The sequence below is a fragment of the Nycticebus coucang genome, chromosome 3, assembly GCF_027406575.1.
Source record: "Nycticebus coucang isolate mNycCou1 chromosome 3, mNycCou1.pri, whole genome shotgun sequence".
Lineage (NCBI taxonomy): Eukaryota > Metazoa > Chordata > Mammalia > Primates > Lorisidae > Nycticebus > Nycticebus coucang.
This window is the reverse complement of record NC_069782.1, coordinates 9,888,942-9,906,825: the sequence shown is the minus strand read 5'-3', so window position 1 is coordinate 9,906,825 and position 17,884 is coordinate 9,888,942. Positions and strand designations below refer to the sequence as shown.

The 17,884-nt window shown below is 48.0% G+C and overlaps 1 protein-coding gene across 1 annotated transcript in view; it reads left to right on the top strand.

Moving 5' to 3' along the window:
• The first annotated feature begins 3,974 nt into the window (after positions 1-3,974).
• The window catches only part of GTPBP1 (GTP binding protein 1), a 34,806-nt gene continuing 20,896 nt past the window's right edge, over positions 3,975-17,884 (top strand). The window contains exons 1-4 of the mRNA XM_053582650.1: positions 3,975-4,394; positions 7,659-7,770; positions 16,354-16,534; positions 17,080-17,428. Of these exons, the coding sequence (XP_053438625.1) occupies positions 4,203-4,394; positions 7,659-7,770; positions 16,354-16,534; positions 17,080-17,428 (834 nt within the window). The 5' untranslated portion in view covers positions 3,975-4,202. The remainder of the gene's footprint in view (positions 4,395-7,658; positions 7,771-16,353; positions 16,535-17,079; positions 17,429-17,884) is intronic.

Genomic DNA, 17,884 nt, shown 5'->3' with positions numbered 1-17,884 from the left:
AGCTCAGAGCAACCTCGATCTCCTGGGTTCAAGCAATTCTGCCTCAACTTCCCAGGTAGCTGGGACTACAGGCACCTGCCACAGCACGTGCCACAAGGCCTAACTAATTTCTCTATTTTTAGTAGAGACTGTGTCTCACTCTTACTCAGGCTGGTCTTGAACTCCTGAGCTCAAGTGATCCTCTTGCCTTGACCTCCCAGAGTGCTAGGATGACAGGGGTGAGCTACTGCGCCTGGCCCCATTTACCAGTTTTATTAAAGATATTACAAGAAATACAGATAAGCAGTCATATGGAAAAAATGTATAGGGCAAAATACATGGGAAGGAGTGAGGGGTTTCCATGCCCTCTCTGGGCATAGCACCCTCCAGGAACCTCCAGATGTGTTTAGCTAGCAGAAAGACCCTCACCCCCAACTCAGTCATTTTGGGTATTTATGGAAGCTTCATTATGAAGGCACACTTAAATTAAATCATTGGCCATTGGTGATCAATTTAACCTTCAGTTCCTTATACCTTCCCTGGGAGTTGGGGGTGGGTGAAAAGTCCCAATCTTTCAATCATGACTCTACCGTTCTGGTGACCATAGCCCATTCTGAAACTAGGGGCCCCTGGCCATCCATCCACTAAACACTCATCACTCATATTTCTATCATTTTAGGAACTGCATACCCTGAAATTTAGTTAAAGACCAAATATATAGGCTGGGTGCAGTGGCTCTCACTAATAATCCTAATACTCTAGGAGGCCAAGGAAGGTGGATTGCTTGAGTGCAGTAGTCTGAGACCACCCTGAGCAAGAGTGAGACCCTGTCTCTACAAATAGCTGGGTGTTGTGGTGGGTGCCTGTAGTCCCAGATACTTGGGAGGCTGAGGCAAGAGGATTGCTTGAGCCCAAGAATTTGAGGTTGCTGTGAGCTGTGACACCAAGGCACTCTACCGAGGGCAACAAAGTGAAACCCTGTCTCAAAAAAAAAATCCAAATATATATTTCATAACATCACAATTGTAGAATACAAAGCCTTGATATTAGACTTTTCTTTCTTTTTTGTAGAGACAGTCTCACTTTATCGCTCTTGGTAGAGTGCCATGGCATCACACAGCTCACAGCAACCTCCAGCTCCTGGGCTTGGGCGAGTCTCTTGCCTCAGCCTCTGGAGTAGCTGGGACTACAGGTGCCCGCCACAACGCCCGGTTATTTTTTTGTTGCAGTTTGGCCGGAGCCAGGTTTGAACCTGCCACCCTCGGTGCATGGCGCTGGCACCCTACCCACTGAGCCACAGGCACCACCAATATTAGGCTTTTCTAACCAAGATTTTAATAACTACCTCATGGAACTACATAGAGGCATATATAGGATGGTGGTGAGCAATTTACTGAAGAAAAAAGAAAAACACATCAGATAACATTATCAAGACCATTGGTGTCAATGACTTCCAAAATTTCCAACTGTGTTTGTGCAAACAGGAGTTGACAGAAGTTGAAAACAGGAACAAGGAGACTGTCTCTTTCAGGTAAATCCCTGAAACTGAAAGTCATTTTGAACCCTGCCTCTTGCTTACTAAATCCTATGGTCCAAACCCTGTATCTCAGGTAACCTACCTTCTGGAACAGCTTTTTGCTTTCTTTTGTTCTTTCTTTCTTTTTTTTTTTCTTTGCAGTTTTTGGCCGGGGCTGGGTTTGAACCTGCAACCTCCGGCATATGGGGCCGGCACCCTACTCCTTTGAGCCACAGGTGCAGCCCCTTTCTTTTTTTTTAAAGACAGTATCACTCTGTTGCCCCAAGCTAGAGTGCTGTGGTGTCAGCCTACCTCAGAGCAACCTCGAATCCTGGGTTCAGGCAATCTTCCTGCCTCAGTGTCTGAGTAGCTGGGACTACGGGTGCCCACCACCACAGTCAGCTAATTTTTTTTTTTTTTTTTTGTGGTTTTTGGCCAGGGCTGGGTTTGAACCCACCACCTCCGGCATATGGGACCGGTGCCCTACTCCTTGAGCCACAGGCGCCGCCCTAGCTAATTTTTTTTTTTAGAGACAGAGTTTCACTCTGTCGCACTCTATACAGTGCTATGGCGTCACAGCTCACAGCAACCTCCAGCTTTTAGGCTTAGGCGATCCTCTTGCCTCAGCCTCCCAGTAGCTGGGACTATAGGTGCCTGCCATAACACCCAGCTATCTTTTGTTGCAGCTTGGCCGGGGCCAGGTTTGAACCCGCCACCCTTGGTATATGGGGCCAGCGCCCTACTCACTGAGCCACAGGCACCACCCGCACTCAGCTAATTTTTTTTTTGTTTTAATCTTGAGACAGAGTCTCACTTTGTCGCCCTCAGTAGAGTGCTATGGCATCATAGCTCATAGCAACCTCAAACTGTTGGGCTCAAGTGATTCTCTTGCCTCAGCTTGCGGAGTAGCTGGGACTACAGACACCCACCACAAGGCCCAGATATTTTTAGAGGCGGGGTCTCACTCTGGCTCAGGCTGGTATGAAACCTGTGAGCTTAGGCAATCTGCCTACCTCAGCTAGGATTATAGGCGTAAGCCACTGCACCAGCCTCACTCAGCTAATTTTTAAATTTTTATTAGAGACTAGGTCTTGATCTTGCTTAGGGTAGTCTTGAACTCCTGCACTCAAGCAATCCTCCTGCCTTGGCTTTCTAAAGTGCAAGGATTACAAGGGTGAGCCATTGTGTGCAGCCTTAAACAGCTGTTCTTTCTTGTTTACTGCCTGGGCCTAGTGGCTAGGCCTACTGGACCTTTATTAATCCCCTAATTTCACCTAGCAGGGAAGGTCTACGCAATTAGACTTTTTTTTTTTTTTTGAGATGGAGTCTTAAGCTGTTGCCCTGGATAGAGTGCCGTGGTGTTATAGCTCACATCAATCTCCGACTTTGGGGCTCAAGCGATCCTCTTGCCTCAGTTTTTCTATTTTTAGTAGAGATGACGTCTCACTCTTGCTCAGGCTGGTCTCAAATTCCTGAACTCAAGCAATTCACTGTCTCGGCTTCTCAGAGTGCTAGGATTACAGGCGTGAGCCACCGCACCCGGCCACTTTTCAGACTTTTGAAACAGGAATTCAAGACACTAAAACTTGTGCTAATGTTGGTTTTGTGGTGGGGCTTTCCACAGCTGATGACACAGGAAAAAGAATCCATAGGAAACTTCCTTAACAGACCCCTAGGTCGAGGCTTAGCTGTTCACCACAATTTATTTATTTATTTTTTTTTTTGTAGAGACAGAGTCTCACTTTTTATGGCCCTCGGTAGAGTGCCGTGGCCTCACACAGCTCACAGCAACCTCCAACTCCTGGGCTTAAGCGATTCTCTTGCCTCAGCCTCCCGAGTAGCTGGGACTACAGGCGCCCGCCACAACGCCCGGCTATGTTCACCACAATTTAGTGAGGTCTTTTGGCTTTTATTTTAGCTGCTTGCTTCTGTTTTTTGTTGGTATAATTGTTCTCTCTGCAAAAGCAGTGAATGGAGAATTTTCCCTAAGGTCAGCATTTAATTTTTGCCTCGCTCTGGCTGCTATAGTATTACAGTTCTTGGAATAATACAGCATTGATCCTCCTATTAAGTTTGCCTGAAGCATGCCAGCACGTCGGACACCGGTGTTCCAGCGACTGCCTCCGTCACTGAATCGAGCAGGAGGCTCATTTTGCAATTTACTATCTTCGTGGGCGATGGCCGAGGCGCGGCACCTACCCGATGACTAGATTGGGTCCTACCGGCGTCCGTCATTGGAAGGCTCTTGGCGCCCACAGTTTTGCAGTAGGATTTGGAAACTGAGCAATGCCTCTGGAAACGAACAGAGCGGGCGGTGAGGAGAGACATCATGCGCATTTCGCTCCTCATTGGATAGCTGCTGTGTCACTCATACTCCGCTCCGGTAGGTGGAAAGGCTCCAGGGCTGGTAGCGTGGACTCGGTACTGCCCTCCTCCAAGATAGGATCCAGGCGCGTGACGTCTCAGACATTTGTTGTTGGGGTTTGGGCCTCATTAATTATTCATCAGGTTCTTGAGAGGGCTACAGCGATTGGCAGCCGAGGAACCTAGTCGATGGTTTCTTAGCTAAAAATACGTGTCGCATCGTAAGCGCCTGGAGAAGCTTCGCATAAATTATTCTGATACGGGGGGCGGGGCCACGCATATATTAGTCAAATGAGCCAGGGAGGCAGGGAAGCCGGCTGCGAATTAGCCTAAGTTATTAAAGATGGCGGCAGAGCGGAGTCGCTCTCCGATGGACTCGCCGGTTCCGGCCTCAATGTTCGCCCCCGAGCCCAGCTCCCCGGGGGCGGCCAGGGCCGCGGCGGCCGCCGCCCGACTCCACGGCGGCTTCGACTCGGACTGCAGCGAAGACGGCGAGGCGCTCAATGGCGAGCCGGAGCTGGACCTCACCAGCAAGGTAGGCCCTGGAGGCGGCGGCGGCGGCGGCGGGCACTGAGGGGAGGTGGGCGGCGGGCCGAGCCTTCTCCTCGGCGACGGCGGGGCCAGCGGCTGGCCGGTCCGCGAGAGAGGGCGGGGCGAGGGGGAACTGGGCCGAGTTCGCCCACCTGCGGGTCTCCGGGATGAACTGGGGCTTGCAGCGCTAGGGGCGCCCCCAGAGTCCTCCGCTGCTGCCTAGTTCCCCCGCGGCCCCAACACGGCCTCCTGCCCTCCCGGCTCCCACGGAGATGGCAGCCCCTCGACTCCGCCACGTGGAACGGGGGCGCCCGACGCCGGCAGCGCTCTGCGCGGTCCTAGTCCCCGCGCCGAGCCCCTCCCGCTTCCTCCGGTTTCCCCTGGTAAGGAACCCAGAGATCGAGAGTGGTCCTCTCCCCGGGCCGCGCGGGACAGCTGAGGATCCAAGTGGCTTGGGCAGCGGGCGGGATGCTCGGGAAGACAGGTAGTGGGAGGTCGCAGGAGGGGTGGCAGCCGCGCCTCTTCCCACACTCAGGAGAGGAAACAAAGTAGTCGCTCAGCTGGGGACAAGGATGTCAGGGAATGTCTACTTTGTGAGTCCACTCAAAACAAAAAGGAAAGTGGACAGGACCCATAACCTCGCCATTCTGAGAGTGGAACCTAATCTTGTATGAGTGGAATAATAAAGGAAATTTAAAATCGTGTCTTCTGAGCTGTCGACAAGGTAGGCAAGAATGAAGAAGGGCTCACCATCTGCTTGGCATTGTGGGGAATAGAAAAAGTAAGTAGAAAATATCACTGGTGTTTTGAAGATGCTTAACGCTGACATCGCTTGAAGAAGAACGCCGACTTGGGAGTCACACAGGGCTGGGTTCCCTTTCCTGCCCTGCCATTAAAGGGCTCTGTGACCTTGGGAAAGTTTCTTAACCTCTCAGTTCTCAAATAACCTCATTTTAAGGAAGTACAGATGCATTGTCAAAATGTTAATACTGGAAGTGAACGGATAGCTGATAATTCCCTGTGCAGATTAAATAGCAGCAGATGTAAGGTAGAACGTTGATACCACCTCCTCCTACCTGTTGCAGAGTAGCTCCCAGAGAGAGTTTATCCAAACTCTCTAAATATTTATGACATATCACAGAAATGTTTATGGCTTTTCCTTGTTCATGGTGGCAAAATTGCATGAAACTTGGCATTAAAGTGGAGAGAACTTTCTTTGCAACCTAAGCAAACTGCACTCTTTTCAGCTGCTCATTTTCCCTGCACTCTCAGCTGAGCACGTAGAAGCCACCCAGCTCCTTGTCACAGGGGTCCTGTCTGGTGCCTCTAGTGCTATTATGAGGATGACCGGGCTCGAAGAGAGGGCCAGCTGGTCAGGGGAAATGTAAAAGACCCAGCATCCAAGTTACAATTACAATCCCTGAAGGAGGTGATAAGATTATGCACCTGATTTAAAAGCACAGGAGCTGGGTGTCAGTACCCAGTCAAGGTGCTGAAGAAACACAGTAGGAACTTGCAGGGCAGAGATGCAAACCAGGGTAGTACCTTCATTTCCTGACTGACTTATTTAGTGTTCCCAGATTGGGAAGTATTACTTCATCATATAGCTGGGGAAGTCCTCACAATGTTGAAATTGAGAAACAATATGTATAAAAACACGGATGGTATTGAGAGGAAGAACTGATGGTGTGGAGGGAGAGAAGGGATGGGTTGAATAGATTGTTTCCTGAGTAAAAGATTAGAAGCTAGAAGTTTATTCACTTACTACACTTAAATGTGAGAACCTAAGGCTCCAGGAGCTTCCAAAGGAAGAAACAGTGAACAATGTGGCTAATTTCATCCAAGGAAGTTTTTCTAGAAATGATTGGGTGAAGAAAACTTTGTAGTTACCATTTTGAGGTGTGGACTGGATGCTTTACATGTTATTATATCTGGTCTTTACAGTGGCCATAGGATGGAGGTAGTATTATTTTCATTTTGCAGATTGAAAAACTGAGACTCAGAGGTTAAGTTCTTTGTCCAAGGTTGCACGGGAGTGGTTAGAGAATGGGGTCTGACATGCCTATTGGTAAATGGCTATCTCTAATAAGTGGTGGATAGTTGAATGTTATTAGCAGAAATTTGCAAAGTGCTGGTGCTGATATTCACCTTAGTGGTGATGGTGTTTGTTGATGAAGATGAGTTGTGCAGACAATTTTCTTTCTTTCTTTCTTTTTTTTTTTTTTGAGACAGTCTCACTATGTCGCCCTCAGTAGAGTGCTGTGGTGTCACAGCTCACAGGAACCTTCAACTGTTGGGCTTAAGCGATTCTCTTGCCTCTGCCTCCCAAGTAGCGGGCACTACAGGCGCCCGCCACAACCCCTAGCTAGTTTTTGTTGCAGTTGTCATTTTTGTTTAGTAGGCCCAGGCTGGGCTCGAACCCACCACTCTCACTGTATGTGGCTGGCACCCTTACTCACTGAGCTACGGGTACTGAGCTCATTCTCAAGTAATCGAGATAGCTAAGATACAATAGAATAGATTTCTTTTGTTTCTTCCTTTCTTTTTTTTTTGAGACTGAGCCTCAAGCTATGGCCCTGGGTAGAGTACTGTGGCATCACTGCTCACAGCAACCTCCAACTCCTGGGCCTAAGCGATTCTCTTGCCTCAGCCTCCAAAGTAGCTGGGACCACAGGTGCCTGCCACAGCACCCGGCTATTTTTTGGTTGCAGCCATCATTGTTGTTTGGCGGGCCCGGGCTGAATTCGAACCCGCCAGCTCAGGTGTATGTGGCTGGTGTCTTAACCTGCTTGAGCCACAGGCGCCGAGCCATAATAGATTTCTTTTGTTATTCAAAAGGGCCATTGGCCTGTGAATAGAGGGCACAGTGCCATGAGATCTCTGTCCTTTGAGCTTCCACATGCCAGCTGCAGGTAGACTTTGGCATGTAAGGTGTAAAGCACTGCTCTTCCATTTCTACCCTCAGTGCTAGTTTCTCAGTTTGGATCCTGCCCCTCCTGTTAAGCAGCAGGAGGTGGTTGCTCACACCCTCTTTATTGTGGGTTGTGGCTGAGACATGTGCATTTTAGTATATCATATAACTCGTACCAGGCTTTAGACTCCAAAGGCTATTTAAGGAGAGGGAGAAAGGATATGAGGGGGCTGCAAGGCTATTTTAGATTAGGGCGCTGCGGGGTTCTGTCAGGGTCTTTGGTCAGGCTATTGATCAGCTTTGGCTGTGGGGCAATTTTAGTAAGTGTGGTCTTAAGGCTGTTGGTTTCTTTTCTAGCTGGTTCTAGTGAGCCCTACATCAGAGCAGTATGACAGCCTACTTCGGCAGATGTGGGAGAGGATGGACGAGGGATGCGGAGAGACCATATATGTCATTGGGCAGGGATCAGGTGAGCATAGTTTCCCTTTCACTTATTTTAAAAAAATTATTTAGAGTATGTTTTCCCTTTTTCAACTTTTTACTCATATATCTCAGTTGCAATGATTCTTTAGTATCTGTATAACTGTTTGGAGAACATCAAAATAACAGAGTGAATGTTAATTCCCACCTTAGTGGTTATAATATACTTGATTTAAAGATTCACTTTCCCAGCAGTTTTACAGATGCTTCCTTTCTACCTCCCATACTCTGTTTGCAAAAAAGGAAATGATGCACAAAGCAGAGGAACTTCTTGTCTAAGGTAGTAGAACCAATCAGTTAGGTCTAGAAGTAAGCCTGCCCTGGGCAGCTCCAAATCTTCCCTTCCATGCTCTGTTCACAGATCCCATTGCTACTTATTTTCTGCTTAACAGAGACCTCTATGATTCTTCTCAATATCATCAAAGAAAAAAATGCTTAGAATTCCTCTCTTTAGTCAGGCTCCTTGTCCCAGACCACACTGATCATTTAATCTAGATAACTGTGATGACAGAGGTCCTCTTTTTTTCCCACTGGATCCTGACAGACACATAGGCTTGTAACTATTCTGGAAGGGACTGGTTGTTGTTCTCCAACCTGTTTATTGTAATGGAACCTCTGTTTTGAAGAAGACAACCCCCAGACAGAATCTCAGATTATATTATAGGCTTTTTATTTTATTTTTTTTCTCTTTTCTGGTCACTTCTAGCCTCAATATAAGGCCTACTTTTCCTCGTCTTTATTATGACATTATCTTTGTTGAAATGACAGCTGGGATTGTTAATGATCATGAATTTAGCCCATGCTAGCACATCTTTGTAGGGAGCTCAGGGTGTGCCTAGATGCATCATTAAAGGAACCATTTTCTTTGCTGAAAGTAGGCTTTGTAAAGACAGGTAATAATTCTTTTGTAGTTATAGTTGAGGAAATCTCAAAATTATTTTTTAACTATTTGACACTTACACATTACATTATCATCTCTTTTTTCTTTCTTCTTTTGTGTGTGTGTGTGTGTGTGTGTTTTTAAAACATTAAGTATCTTCTGAGGGTTGATACTGTTGCAGAGCTCTTTTGGATACTTGAAATCTGGTCCCTGCCCCAAGGAAGAAAGATGGCGTATATACAAATAACCTCAGTTACAAGTATTTGGAAATACTAACAAGAGTGATAGAAGGAAGAAGGGTTTGATCTCCAGATACAACTATGCCTTCCTTACACATCTATCCTTAAATTATAGGCCTTACATATCTTTCATACTTATCCCTTTCATCCCATCCTTGCTGCCACCTCCCACGTTGTAGGTCTTATCTTCTAAAAGAAAGCATGCATGGTCAGAAAGATAGGCAAACCAAGAGGTTGCATGTCAAGAAAAGGAGTTAATTAGCATTGTCAAGTGCTACAGAAGCAGCAATGAGTGTCAGGTTTAGAAAAAGCCATTCCATTTTGGTGAGTAGGAGATCTTTGGTAGTCTTTTGAAAGCTTTGATGTCTGGTGCACATCTGGCTTGCTGTAATAAGATGAACCACTTGAGAAACGATGTATAGGTCAGTTTTGACAAGTGTTGCAACTGTTCTTTACAGATCCAGATTTTTAAGACTCCCCTTTTCCCCTTAGCCTTTATGTGGATGCTGTGAATTTGACCTAGTCTTGGTACTCACAACTAATTAACCCATGGCAAAGCATAAGAAGATGTCAGACGTTCATTAACACATCTACATACCCAAGCATTGTCCTTGCATCTACCAACTGGATGCCATTAGATTTCATAATGACTCCTTCTTGCTGAAATTCTTTAGAAGTAGAAAGAGATCATAACTAGTAAAACGAGTTGGAACATCAAACAGAGGACTAACACAGATGTAAGGCCTCCAAGGGTCGATTTCATCACTGATTTCCTTGGGGCGTCACCTCTGTTTGTCATGTCCTTCCCTGTAAAATGGGAACAATGATACCTTCCCCATACTACTTTAGAGAAATTTTGTACAGATAAATGAAATATTGAAAAAGTCTAAGCATTGCAGAAGAATGTGCTCTTTAAGTATATATGCTTAATTTAAGGTTATTTTATTTTATTATTTATTTATTTTTGAGACAGAGTCTCACTATGTCACCCTGGATAGAGTGCTGTGGTATCACAGCTCGCAGCAACCTCAAACTCTTGGGTTTAAGCAATTCTTTTTTTTTTTTGGTAGAGACAGAGTCTCACTTTATGGCCCTCGGTAGAGTGCCGTGGCCTCACACAGCTCACACAGCAACCTCCAACTCCTGGGCTTAAGCGATTCTCTTGCCTCAGCCTCCGGAGTAGCTGGAACTACAGGCGCCCGCCACAACGCCTGGCTTGGGTTCAAGCAATTCTCTTGCCTCAACCTCCCAAGTAGCTGGGACTACAGGCGCCCGCCACAACGCCCGGCTTGGGTTCAAGCAATTCTCTTGCCTCAACCTCCCAAGTAGCTGGGACTACAGGCGCCTGCCACAACGCGCCACTATTTTTTGGTTGTAGTTGTCATTGTTGTTTGGCAGGCACAGGCTGGGTTCGAACCTGCCAGCTCCAGTGTATGTGGCTGGCGCTCCAGCCACTGAGCTACAGGCATGGCCGGGCAGGCCTGATTTACCTACTAACTCTTTTCCTTGTCTTCCATTAGAGATAATAATAGAATTTATCCCTTGGTGTAATAAGTGAAGATTAAGTGAGAATTCAAGAAAATCACTTGTCTGGGCCTGGTGGCTCACACCTGTAATCCTAGCACTTGGGAGGCTAAGGCGGTTGGATTGCCTGAGCTCACTGGTTGGAGACGAGCCTGAGCCAGAGCGAGACCTTGTCTTTAAAAATAGCCAGGCATCAGGCGGTGCCTGTGGCTCAGTCGGTAAGGCGCCGGCCCCATATACTGAGGGTGGCGGGTTCAAACCCGGCCCCGGCTGAACTGCAACCAAAAAAAAAATAGCTGGGTGTTGTGGCGGGCGCCTGTAGTCCCAGCTACTCGGGAGGCTGAGGCAAGAGAATCGCTCAAGCCCAGGAGTTGGAGGTTGCTGTGAGCTGTGTGATGCCATGGCACTCTACCGAGGGCCATAAAGTGAGACTCTGTCTCTACAAAAAAAAAAAAAAATAGCCAGGCATTGTGGAGAGCACCTGTAGTCCCAGCTACTTGGGAGCCTGAGATAAGAGAATCAATTGCTTGAGCCCAAGAGTTTGAGGTTGCTTTGAGCTATGACACCCCGGCCCCTTACCAAGGGTGACAAAGTGAGACTCTGTCTCAAAAAACAAAAAAAAAGAAAATCACTTGGTATATAGCAAGCACTATATAAATGTTAACTAGTGTTGGTACTTGCCATAGTTTTTTAAGGGTCTCAGGTTATAGTTGATAGACTATGTGATTTCTTTCAAAGGGAACCTTGTTCATTTCTCAAATTCTAAATCATGACTTTTTTTTTTTTTTTTTGGACAGAGTCTTACTCAGTCACCCTGGGGTTGAGTGCCATGGTGTCATAGCTCACAGCAACTTCAAACTCTTGGGTGCAAATGATTCTCTTGCCTCAGCCTCCCTAGTAGCTGGAGCTACAGGTACCTGCCACAATGCCTGGCTATTTTTTAGAGACAGGGTCTCTCTCTAGCTCAGGCTTGTCTCGAACTCCTGAGCTCAAGTAATCCTCCTGCTTCAGCCTCCCAGAGTGCTGGGATTACAGGCGTGAGCCACCTCGCCTGGCCAAAGTCATGACTTTCTAAGAATAGGGTACTGTATTAGAAGTTCAGGAAACCTAGGAAGAATGTTAAGTCTTTGTGGGGGAGTCAGGAAAGGCTTCACAGGGCACCCACCCCTTGGATTGATTCTAAAGAATGAGCAGGAGTTTTCTAGGTAAACGGAGGCAGTAGTGAGTGGGCAGAGAGAACCGCATGCATAAAATCATGAGGTCTGGAATATTTGGTGGACCAGAAGTAGTCCAGTAAGAGAGGAATGGAGAATGTGAGGTTGAGAGTGGCAGGCGGGAGGCTGGACAGGGAGATAGGCCCCGGATCTTGAGGGTCCTTGAATGCCAGTGCCAAAAAGGTTAAACTGTTGTCCTAGAAGTCTGGGGAGCCTTTGCAGCACATTGAACCTGAGAACGCATGTAGGAAAGGTAAGTGAGCTAGCAGGACAGAAATCTGATTAGGGTAGGGCATGGCAGAGTATGTGGCCTTTAGTAATTGGACCTCTGCGGCTTTTCTCCTCAGCCTTTGTCTTCACTCCTACAGAGTGAGGAATGCAATGCATGCTGGAGAAGGGTAATGTGACTGACGGAGAGCCCTGATGGACAAGGTGACCTTGACGCTGGCCCCTGGTGTGGAGCAGGACCTGAAAGCACAGAAGCAGGGGAGGTTGGATAGAACTGGGGAGCAGTCAGGCAAGAAGTTAGCCAGCCTTCTCAGGAGCAATTCCGATAGCCCTTGTCTAACCCAAAAGCTTTTCAGAGCTCATTTGGCCATGCATTTAGAAACTCCCCAGCCCTGCCACTCCCTCTTTGTTAAATTGTTTTACATTTTACAAACATTTGAGGACTTGATATAGGAAAGGCATCCCTCATGGGGCATCAAGGAATTGTTGAGTTGTGGTCTGTGTCGTGAAGATGCTTACGTATGGTAGGAAGGAGGACAAGTATCCGAGGTACTGTACACTGGGTAGTTCATGGCAAATGACGTAAGGGAGATGCATGCATGTGTGGGCCTGAATAGTACACTATTGTGTCAGCAGGAGGTACACTGGAGGGCTTTCTAGGACAGGAAATTCATGAGCAAAGGTGTAGAGGTAGGACTGTGCAGGGAATCCTGAGGGTGAGGGGGGGATGTGTATGGGACCTATCCACTTGTACTGGGATAAGTTTACAAGAGAAGAACAGGGAGGCGATGTGGAATAAGTGGGGGAGGCTGTTGGGCCTGGGAAGCCATTCGGAGGCTTTGACGTGGACATACACCATCAGAGAGGTACTTTATATAGGCTCTTACCTGTGGGGGAGTCCATGTAGGATGGTTGGAGAGAATAGAGACGAGATTTGCTCAGCCAGTTAAGAGTCTATTGTGGCAGTTAGGGTAGAATAAGGGCCTGAATCAGGCTGGTGGCTTTGGTTTGGCAAAAAGGGTAAACAGCAGAGAAAAAGGGCAAGATAGAATGTTAGAATCTGTAGGATTAGACTGACGAGCCTGGAAGGATGGTATTGTTGTTGTCACAAACAGGGACAGTAAGAGGAGGAACTGGTCAGGCGGTAGAAAGAGCCTTGCTAGAGGAGAGGCGCTAGGTTTGAAATACAAAGACCTTGGTCCACACGGCCCCTCTGTTCCCTCCCAGCCTTCCCTGGGTTCCATTTATCCTTCTATTAGAAGGGAACAGTAATACCTACCTCACAGGGTTACAGTGAGAACTAAAATGCTTTCTTTTCTTTTTTTTTTTTTCTGAGACAATCTCTCTGTCGCCCTATGTAGAATGCCGTTGTGTCACAGCTCACAGCTCACAGCAACCTCAAACTTTTGGTCTCAAGAGATCCTCTTGCCTCAGTCTCCCAGGTAGCTGGGACTACAGGTGCCCACAACAGTGCCTGGCTATTTTTTTGTTGTAGTTGTCATTGTTTGGCAGGCCTGGGCTGGGTTCAAACCTGTCAGTCTCAGTGTATGTGAGCTACAGGCACCGAGCCTATTTTATTATTCTTTTTAAGAGACAGGGTCTTGGGCGGTGCCTGTCACTCAAGGAGTAGGGCGCCAGCCCCATGTAGCGGGAGTGGCAGGTTCGAGCCTGGCCCCAGCCAAAACTGCAAAAAACAAAAACAAATAAAAAAAGACAGTCTTGCTGTTGCTCAGACTGGGTCTCAAACTTCTGAGCTCAAGCAGTCTGCCTGCCTCAGTCTCCCAGAGTGTTGGGATTATAGGCGTGAGCCACGGTGCCAGGCCTTAAAATGCTTTCTTTCTTTTTTTTTTTTTTGAAACAGGGTCTAAAGCTGTTGACCTGGGTAGAGTACCATGGCGTCATAGCTCACAGCAACCTCCAACTCCTAGGCTCAAGCGATCTTCTTGCCTCAGTTTTTCTATTGTAGTAGAGATGGGGTCTCGCTTTTACTCAGGCTGGTCTCAAACTCTTGAGCTCAAGCAATCCACCCACCTCGGCCTCCCAGAGTGCTACAATTACAGGTGTGAGCCACCGTGCCCGGCCTAAAATGTTTTCTTAATGTTAGGTTTTGTGCTGTTGTTTAAAGGGTAGGTGGTGTTTAGGCTTGGATGTTAGATTTCTAGGAGTTATCCAAGCAATTGGAAATTAAGTCTGGTGCTCTGGGAATAGGGTCATTCTAGAAATGAAGCCATAGAAAGAGAAGAGAGCCACTGATAGACTACTGGAGAAGACCGGCATTCAGGGACAAAAGGGAGACAGAGGAGGGGAGGCACCAGGAGTGGGCAGGTGATGGCTGAGCAGAGTGGGAGGGAGGGACCTGGGAAGGAAAGGCAGCAGGGTGGCCAGCAGTGTGGAGTACTGTTGGGGTCAAGCAAAGAGTGGTTAGAAGGCCACTTGTAATTTTGTGAAAACTGCAGTCTTTCCTCGAATCAGCACATTCTAACGGGGTAGGTGGGGGGAGATGATGTGCCGATTGTGCCTCAGATGTTTGGTGGCAAAAAGAGGAGATGGCAGCTCTGCAGATACTCAGAGCCAAGGCAGAGGGTGGTTTTCCTTTCCATAGTTTAGAAGCTTGAGCTTATTTGGAGGGGCAGGAAGAGAAGATAAGAATACTTTGTGCTAGGGCGGTGCCTGTGGCTCAAAGGGGTAGGGCTCTGGTCCCATATGCTGGAGGTAGTGGGTTCAAACCCAGCCTCAGCCAAAAACAACAACAACAACAAAAGAATACTTTGTGCTGGCTCAGCACCTGTAGCTCAAGCAGCTAAGGCGCCAGCCACATATACCTGAGCTGGTGGGTTCGAATCCAGCCCGGGCCCGCCAAACAACAATGATGGCTGCAACCAAAAAAAAAAAAAATAGCCGAGTGTTGTGGTGGGCGCTTGTAGTCCCAGCTACTTGAGAGGCGGAGGCAAGAGAATTGCTTAAACCCAGGAGTTGGAGGTTGCTGTGAGCTGTGAGGCCACGGCACTCTACCCAGGGTAACAGCTTGAGGCTCTGTCTCAAAAAAAAAAGAATACTTGGTGCTGTGAGATCTTTGGAGTTGGTGAAAGAGAAGAGGGTTGCCTAGATTAACCTAGGAAAGGAACAGGGTGCTCTTGGAGTCAGGACAGCAGGGGGAATGGCTGAGGCAGTGATGTGGGGATTAAATCTGAAAATTTAGAAAGCACCTGATGGGGTACTCAATAACTGATTGATTGATCCTTTCTTCCATGTGACTGCTTTCCTCATCCTGAGCTCAAACTCATTTTCCAGCTGCTTATTGGGACATTTCACCTGAACCACCTCAATTAAAAATCTATCTCTAAGGGCGGCGCCTGTGGCTCAGTCGGTAGGGCGCCGGCCCCACATACCGAGGGTGGTGGGTTCAGACCCGGCCCCGGCCAAACTGCAGCCAAAAGATAGCTGGGCGTTGTGGCGGGTGCCTGTAGTCCCAGCGACTTGGGAGGCTGAGGCAAGAGAATCGCTTAAGCCCAGGAGTTGGAGGTTGCTGTGAGCTGTGTGAGGCCACGGCACTCTACCAAGGGCCATAAAGTGAGACTCTGTCTCTACAAAAAACAAACAAACAAACAAACAAACAAAATCTATCTCTAAAATAATTCTTAAATCCTTCCCCATTTTCCTCCATCTTCCTATCCTCATTATCTCTTGCCTAGATTATTAGAGTTACTCCCAACTGGGCTCCCCCTTCCTGGTCCCTTGCTGGCCACCGTACCCTCTCCTGCTGCCTAGATCTGTCTAACCCACAGTGGTCTGATCCCTTTGCTTCCTCCCGAACCCTCCAGACTTCTCACGGCCACAAAAGGTGCCTTGCTGCTGTCTATTATCCATCTGCTGTACCCACTTCCACCTCTTGTCTGCCCCCCCCCCCACACACACACATTACGCATTCTGTTCCCCCAACATGCTGAGCTGCTTCCTGGTCTTTGAACACGCCACAGTCTGCCACGCTCCATGCTTTGCCCTCTGGCTAGGACGTCCTTCCTCCTTCCTCTGCAGGCTCATTTCTCACACCTGGAGACCCAGCTTAGCCTTGGCACTAGGCAGAGCTATCCTCAGCTCCCCTAGGCAGTGCTTTATGTTCTCTGTGCACATTTCTATAGCACATACTTGAGCTGTATTGCAATTAATTAATTTCCTGTCTCTCTTCTCCTGCTGGGCTGTGAGCTTGCTAGGGGCACCTGTAGGTCCCAGTACCCAGCATGAGGCTTGGCATAATACCTAGGAGAGCCTCAGTGATTGTTGTTGAATGAATTAATGAATGCCCTGCTTGATGGGTAAGCCTGTGGCACTATCATGCTTTAATTCTATGTGTATCCAAGTTTTTTTTTCAGCTAGAAAGCATTGTGTTTCTTTCTAGTGTCCAGCAGGGCCTTTGTTAGGAGGGGTTGACTGGGTGGCTTATTGGTCAGGACCACCTCTCCTGCTGATGTCTGGGCTTTGATCACCAGATGGGACTGAGTATGGGCTGAGCGAAGCTGACATGGAGGCCTCCTATGCCACAGTGAAGAGCATGGCAGAACAGATAGAGGCTGACGTCATCCTCCTGCGGGAACGTCAAGAAGCTGGGGGCCGGGTTCGTGATTATTTGGTCCGGAAACGAGTTGGAGACAATGACTTCCTGGAGGTCAGGTGAGGAGGCTTCAGGTCAGTTCAGGGATCCCCATTCTTCACAGAGCAGGTGATTGAGCCTGTGACGCTTGGAGTGGGAGTACCCCCCTTCCCTTCCTTTCTTTTCCTAAGGCATCCAGGAACATGATAGCTCCATTCTCTATTTCTACACTGGCCCGTCCCTAAATATTTCCCTTTGGGAGGAGTGGGAGAGGGGCCAGTCATCCGTTCTGTGGGCTGCATTTACTTTCCTGTCAGCCTGTGAAGCTGGAAACCAGGGCGATGGCAGAGGCCTTTTGTGCCTCTTGTAGCGTTGGGGCTCTTCCTGGCAGTGTGGGGAAGGTAGTGGGAGTTAAGAGAGATGGTCACTGTGGGAGCCCAGGTCCTGAATAACTCTTTCTACTCCCTGGATACAGTTCCAGGAACATTCTCAATGTGCTCTTCTGTGGGTAGGAGGGGCTTGGGGCGAGCCTGGACTCATGGATCCCGTTACAGGGTTCTGAGTTGTCTCTTACTTCTCTTACCCACTGACTCTCACATGGATGTATGGGTTCATGTACATGCAGGGTGGCAGTAGTGGGCAACGTGGATGCCGGCAAAAGCACGCTTCTGGGGGTCCTGACACATGGGGAGCTGGACAATGGCCGAGGCTTTGCCCGTCAGAAACTCTTCCGCCACAAACATGAGATTGAATCTGGGCGCACCAGCAGTGTGGGGAACGACATTCTGGGCTTTGACAGCCAAGGCAATGTGGTGAACAAGCCTGACAGCCACGGTGGCAGCCTAGAGTGGACAAAGATCTGTGAGAAGTCCACTAAGGTTATTACTTTCATCGATTTGGCTGGCCATGAGAAGTACTTGAAGACCACTGTCTTTGGCATGACTGGCCATTTGCCTGACTTCTGCATGCTCATGGTAAGTGTGAGGCCCTCCAAGGAGGGGAGGCTTCAGTAGGGCTTCTTGGGGGCTGGTTACATGCAATGGTTTGAAATTGTTCTAAGGGCTGGGCACAGTGGCTCATGCCTATAACCCTAGCACTCTGGGAGGCCAAGGCAGGTTGGTTGCTTGAACTCAGGAGTTCAAGACCAGCCTGAGCAAGAGTGAGATCCTGTCTCTACTAAAAATAGAAAAACTAGCTAGGCATTGTGGTGGATGCCTATAGTGCCAGCTACTCAGGAGGCTGAGGCAAGAGGATCACTTGAGCCCAGAGAGTTTGAGGTTGCTGTGAGCTATGACACCACGCATTCTATTGAAGGCAACAAAATGAGACTCTGTAAACAAATAAATAAGGCAACAAAATGAGACTGTGTCTCAAACAAACAAACAAATAAATAAATAAATAAAAGAACCTTGACACTGTTAAGGATGGCA